This window comes from Carex rostrata, chromosome 27 (genome assembly GCF_964058835.1).
Source record: "Carex rostrata chromosome 27, lpCarRost1.2, whole genome shotgun sequence".
Classification (NCBI taxonomy): Eukaryota; Viridiplantae; Streptophyta; class Magnoliopsida; order Poales; family Cyperaceae; genus Carex; species Carex rostrata.
This window is the reverse complement of record NC_135944.1, coordinates 1,613,025-1,619,872: the sequence shown is the minus strand read 5'-3', so window position 1 is coordinate 1,619,872 and position 6,848 is coordinate 1,613,025. Positions and strand designations below refer to the sequence as shown.

At 35.0% G+C, this 6,848-nt stretch overlaps 1 protein-coding gene across 1 annotated transcript; it reads right to left on the bottom strand.

The window, feature by feature from the left end:
* Window positions 1-731: 731 nt before the first annotated feature.
* Window positions 732-5,117, bottom strand: LOC144544811 (uncharacterized). The gene is made up of 3 exons (XM_078293361.1): window positions 4,755-5,117; window positions 1,268-2,348; window positions 732-946 (listed from the first exon to the last, which is right to left on the bottom strand). Exons 1-3 carry the CDS (start codon window positions 5,115-5,117, stop codon window positions 732-734), a joined length of 1,659 nt encoding a protein of 552 aa, XP_078149487.1.
* Window positions 5,118-6,848: the final 1,731 nt, after the last annotated feature.

The window sequence follows — 6,848 nt, the reverse complement described above, 5'->3', positions numbered from 1 at the left end:
TCCGTCTCATCAGTTGTCAATGATATATATTTATTTATGTATGCACGTGCGCCAACTATACTAGAAATAACCCATATACACATGCCTGCCTACCTACCTGGATTAGAGCTATTTAAAAAAGAGGAGGGTTCAAATGCACCATGATTTTGTGCTCCAATATGCTCTACATCGTGTATCTCCATTTTCAAAATCTGAAGTAGTCCAAGTTGACTGCTCTTGAAAACGGAGATAAAGGACATGGAGCATATTGAAGCACAATATCATGGTGCATTTGAACTCTCCCCTTTAAAAATATAAATAAATTCATATTTAAAGCAGTACATTTTGAGGGTATTAATGCACATATTACCTTTGATAAGTTAATATGGAAGAAATCAGTAATGTTTGTCTCATCCTTTCACTGATTATCATACATTCTCTTAGTCTGACTCTGGACAAATTGTTATTTTCCTCATATATAACAAATATGCATATTATATAATAACAAAACATTGGATGTTGTCAAGTATCATATTATTGTATGTGTTTTGTAACTAATTTATCAAGCCATAAACAGAACATTATATAAGTTCCTTAATTTTGATCATTTGGACCAATTTTAAATTGTACTATTTATTAGAGCAGTCAAGATTCAAGAGGTCCACTCTCATTTTACAATCAACAAACATAAAAGTAAAAAAAAAACAAGAAAAAACAATTATGAAAAATAATTAAAAAACCATAGCACAACATCACATTTTCTCCATTAAGACAGCCTCAACGACTTGCCTGACAAAAGTGTTGAAGCAATCACGGCACGAAACTGGCACCAAATTGGACAAATCTTTGTTGTGGTTGCAAAAGGGCCTAGAGAATGATTGAGCGAGTGCCTCATTGTGTGCATGTCCATATGCAGCCAAGATAGTGTGGGTCGAAACCCTAGCAACTTCCTTGTAACCAATTGATCCTAAAGTTGAGACATCTTGATCAGTGAATATGAAGATGATTGTTTAGATTCAGAAAAATAAAGTATTCCATCTTGATTAGCAGAAGAAAAAAATATCATTAAAAATTGAAGGCTTAAAAATATAGGAGAGTTAAATGCAAGAACATCCTGGCTGGTCATTTCTTAATTAATGTAAAAGATGGAATATATATCAAATATTTTTCTGGATATGCTCAAACTTAGGATTGAAAACTATGGTAATTCCAACTATATATGGTACGACATGAACAAAATAAAAAAATGAACAAAAAATGAACAAAAAATGAAAAGAATTATACGTACCTAGTTTCTTTTTATCTTTGTGGATTGCAGACAAACTATGCTTCACTAGGGATTGAATCTCAGCCTTCATATCCTCACTTCTCACTATCTCTCTTTTTTCAATTGTTGATGCGGCTCCATTCCCTAGCAAACCCAGACCGACCTGAGCAACTCGAGTACTTGCATTGAAAGGATTACTGGGCATGCGTGCTGCCTGTTGAACCGGGTGATAATTTGATCCACCTGGAGCATGGCCATTTTTCCAAAACTGTGCAAAACCTCTGTCAGGATAAGACATCTCATGTTTGGAATTATAGGAACTCACATCTTCACCATAAGGTCTTGGCTTTTTCGCTGGTGGATGTATGTGCTGTGCTGCCTTTGATTTTCCCGCTGTTGTTGATGAATGAGTGATTTGTTGCCTATTCTCTTGGGTTTTTATTTTTGCTAGATCTAATCTGGCCTTCTCCATCATTTCCCAAGATTTATCAATATCACGGGATTCATTATTGCTATTTTCTCTTGCTGCACCAGATATTGTGGCAACTGGGTTGTTCTGGCTTGTGCCCTCTCTATGATAAGGTCTCATTATATCGGAGATGTTTAGTGAGCCTGACTGCACACGGCCCCAATTGTCACGGAGGGCCTGAATGCCTTGTTCCATCCGTGCCCTAGAAGTCAATGATACATCACCTCCTCCAGTTGACTGACTAATTGAAGGCCGGTTTACCGTTTCTTGTCCTCGGATATCCACTACAAGATCATGCATGGAAATGGAATTGCCACCTCTTCGAATCATCCTTATTTTCTCCATTGTTTCTTCATCAACATCGTGATTAGGATGCATTTTCGAGTACTCAATTCTACAAGTATGGCAATCAGGGCAGTAAAATTCAGCTTCTGGAATGTCCCAGCCAAGACCAACACAATGGGTGTGAAATGTCGAATCACACAGTGCACAGCTTACTAGATAGGCTTCATTTGATGCGGAGTGGCAGAGGGTGCAATGTGAATGAAGGTGTTTTTCGTTGATTGCCGTGCTCTCCACACCGAGAGGATGGTAAACCTGCAGTATGTTATTAAAAGAATCAACTGCTAGCGGCTGTTTATATGGGCAATTATAATAAATACAAGGCTGTAAATCATCATCACAATATAAACTATAACCATATACAATCATAATTTGTGGGAACAATTAAAAGTTTGTTACTTCCCCCTCCCAAAAAGATAAAAAAATAATCAAAGCAATAAAAATAAGATGGAATCAAAAGGAAGAAAGTCACTTTGTTGTCCATATTATTAATTTTTTTGAAACTAAGGCAGAACAATCATATGCTCATAACTGTCCATAACGAAGGGCGAATTCAAAATGTTCTGATTAAATTTTTCAATTGGAGATATCATTACAAAATAATAAATTATTTAGGTCCCCACAGTGAATCGAGTATAAGTGCAATTATAAGGATATATTTGTCAATTCATTTGCTGCCATATCCAATTCAACAAACTTAGCTATTTTGTAAATCTGAAATTTTCCGCACCCAATTTGAAATCTGCAATGGTAGGCATGCACCCGATTTCAAATATACAACTTCCTACTAGGAAATGTAATATCTTAGCCAACGGTGCTTGGTATAATTCTCTGAAGAAAAGGATCTGGTATCTGAAGTGGCCGAGAGGGTTGAGTTGTGGTAAGAGGATCTTTAGATATCAATCCCACGACTCCAAGATGTAATATCTTAGTCGGAGGCGGGTCAATTGAATTGTGATGTGTTTATAGAGGGTTAGTTTTTGGAGGCGGCGGAGCAATGGATCGAAGTAGTATTAGTGTTAGGGTTTAGGTTTCATTCCACACATAATTTATTTGATTAGATATAGTTTATTAGTAAATACTAGATTATGTGTGTTTTACATGTGTTTTACAAGTTTATTCACGTCTGACGGTGTACTAAGGCCGGAAGCAAGGGGGACCCAAGTGTAACAAGGGTTAGTAACTGCCTATCTCTGGATTTTAGAATATAGGACCTTGGGCTTGGATTGGACAGGGTCTTATCTTCAAACTGGGCTTATCCCTGAACTTATTTACCTACCCTGGATAATTAATTTGCCTATTTCGGGCCTCGGATAATATCTACAAAATCCGAAAAATTGCTCGACCTTATTTGCCAACTTCTAATTTCCTCTCAAGATTGCATCAAATTTATGTATAAAAAGGAAAGAAAAGATAGAAAGCTCCTATTAGAAGAGATCATTTGGAATGCTTGCCAAAATACTTATGGCCAGTCTATCATTTTTCACATCACCTAATTTATAGTGCTTCAGACATGAACCAGTAACTAATTTTACTATATCTAGGCATATTCTTTATTTACAAAATATGTTAATTATCCGGCCCAAATTAATTGTAGCACGGACAAAACAACAATTTTTGCCTTGTGAGCACAAATATACCATCAAATTAAAATATTTAGCTCTTTTTACAAATATTATTTTCTTTCATGATATGTTATAACCGGACATAGTGAAGAATATCAGTGAATTTTTTTTTCCTGTTACCAGCTAGAGCTAAATATCAGTGAAGAATATCATGATATGATAAACATTCATTTTATTTCATTTTGGAATAGATATTTTAGGTTGGAGAATACTATTTCATGTTAACATACATAAGCTATATAAGGCAGTAAATCCTTATCCCACTTCAGTTGCAGCCTCAAGCTACTAAATGCTAATCCTAATCAATCCATCACAAACTTCAGAGTATCTGCCACCGGCTTTTTTAGGTATATACAGTGGCATCGCGCGTCCAATACAAGAAGAGGATGCTTTCTGACAAGTCGCCAAGGAGCCAATAGAATTGTAGATAATATATGGACAATTTTGCCCTTAATGAATCTTCCTTGCACACCAAGACAATGCAGATGTGCCGACAAGTCCATTCATCCAGAAGAATTCAATGAGTATGTGCACTTAGCAATGAAGTATTTATTTCGAGACGCATAGGCATTTCGTTTTCATCAAATACTAACTAGAAGACAACCATGCATTCTTAATATATTTATTTTTAGATAAAAATCAACATCACCATTCAATTTGATTAGGTTTCTCAAGCTTTCAGTGAGTTTGATCTTGATAGGACTTATTATATATTTTTTTTGAGAGAAAGATGGAGTTCGAGCCTTCAATAAAGCGTCGCTCTTTGCCACTAGACAAAGGCGGGTTCTCTGATACAGGTTACTATTACTTTCTACAATCTAACTATAACAAATCTTCCTTAAAGAATAAATCAGGTATACTTAAGGAAATATCAAGCCTAATCCTTAATCAGTATATACTACATATAAAATTTGGAACTTGAGGGTGAAGTTTATTCATAGAAAAGTGTAATATCAGAAATGCATGCATTGCTGACTATACAGATAGATATATGGCCACTGGCTTATACTATTACTGCTACTACCAGAAACTAATTAAGAATACATATATATACAGTATAGTAGGCATGCACCTGATCACGCTCGGGAATCATGACGAGTTGTTCAGCGGGGAACAAACCCGGCACAGCAGGCCGGCAGATGGATCGGAAGCGTTGCTTGCAGAGAGGGCAACGGGACTCGGTTTTCGCCCATTCCATGATGCACATGAAGCAGAAATGGTGTCTGCAGCCGTCGATCTGGCCACAGATGGATCGGATGGAATTCAAGAGACAGATCCCACATCTCTCTTCAGTCTCTGTATGGGAATTCAGATCTTTCACTGCCTCTACGATCTCCTTGCCCCTGGAAAAAGAAGCCGATCCTGATGAGGAACTTGAAGGGAGGTTAGATCTGGAGGGATTGGATTCTACTACCGTTGCCTTTACGATCTCCATCGCTCGTTAATTTTGATTAATGTGCGGTGACAAGGATTAGTATTGTGCGGAAAGAAACTGTTCGATCTTTCGAGATATAAAAGAGAGAGAGAGAGATTAGAGAGGAGTTTGTCACTGTGCGAGAGTGAGATGTGAGAAGTGGGCCAGGTTTTCCTACGACAAATTAATTGTATAATTACCATATTAGTCCCCCTAAATTGCAAATATATTCTCTCTTCTGTTCGGTTCAGTTATTTTTTTTATTAGAATATGGAAATGCATATTGTTCATCACTTTATAAAACAATAATTTGAAAATGAGGAAAAAAATGCATACAATACAGTTGCTGGACAAAATAATTGTTATTCCAAAATTGACTAAAATGGATTTTTAATTTTTTGTTAATTTTGTCTTGTTTCTATTTCTTTATTCAACATTTTATTAATAACAAGAATAATTAATTTGCTAATCCAAATTTTGTCTTGATTTTGATTTTTTTCAGTGATAATTTTTTTGCAAGAAAATGTTTCCTAATGAAATATTATTAAAAAATATTGTGATGTTAATAATTATTAATGAGAAAAATTGTGTTAATATCTAGTATTTTAAATAGAAAAATAAAATTTTTCACAATAGTTTCCACACTACAATCGAAGTTTTATATCAGCTGTATATTTCCATAACCATTCTAATGTAAACCCATGAGTTTGAGTTTCCGTAAATGAATTTTCTCGATTCCCATGTCCATGAAATCTCATTCCATATATATAATTCTATGGCAATCGAATATACCTTAACTGTTTTATATTTGTAACCAATAATTGAGAATTGAGAATTAATTGACATAAAAATAATATTGCGTAAGAAATCAACTCCAATTCTTGGACCTTTGTTGCTAGATTTATATATTCTCATTTTCTAGCACATTTATTTTTAGTAATTGTTGAAGAATATACATTTTGAAGGGACTAACATGGTAAATGTACATTAATTAATTTGTCGGACAAGAAAACCTTGCCCACTTGATATAAATCAGGCGATAACCACAAGACTTGCTCCGCCTCCTTTCTCACTTCTATGAAAATCAATAAGTGATGGAGATTGGAAAGGCTACCGTAGTAGAATTCAATCCCTACGGATCAGGTTCTTATACTAGGGGCAAGGAGATCAGACAGGTGGAGAAAGATCTAAATTCCTGCCTCATCATTATTCCCAAGTGTGATCAGGTGCATACTATACTGTATATATTTATCCTTAATTAATTTCCACTAAAAGATAATTTTTTTGACAGTCGATCCAAATCTCATTTTGCAATAACAATTTTAAGAACTGATCAATACATACATGAAAGTTCCTTACTAAGTACTAACACCAATCTAGTTTACCCAAAAGGAACTTTGTACTGAATTTTCCAAAATAGAATTGTCAGGGAGTTTTGGACTGGCCGATTTAGATCATGCAGTTTATATCGGATTTTCTCGGTTGGATTTCATGAAGACCATTCAAACAATTTTATAAAGAGCATTCAAACAATATAAATCCAACCATCCAATTATAATTCTCAATTTCCTGAACATTGTCTATATGTTTGATAATATCCTATCTACAATTTTTTTGAAAATTGTCATTCAATATACACTTTATTTTAGGTCTTACCGGTCCAATGAATCCATTTATTTTTATAGATATACTATAAATGCAAATAATGCACGTCCTTGATTCAGTGCAATTATTCATTGGTTGTTGTTGAGC

Coding starts and splice junctions, on each gene's coding strand:
- LOC144544811 (XM_078293361.1), bottom strand. CDS start 5,117: ATGGAGATCGTAAAGGCAACGGTAGTAGAATCCAATCCCTCCAGATCT. Junction 2,349..4,754: donor TGATTCCCGAGCGTGATCAG/GTGCATGCCTAC, acceptor CCATATAAACAG/CCGCTAGCAGTTGATTCTTT. Junction 947..1,267: donor CAAAGATAAAAAGAAACTAG/GTACGTATAATT, acceptor TCTCAACTTTAG/GATCAATTGGTTACAAGGAA.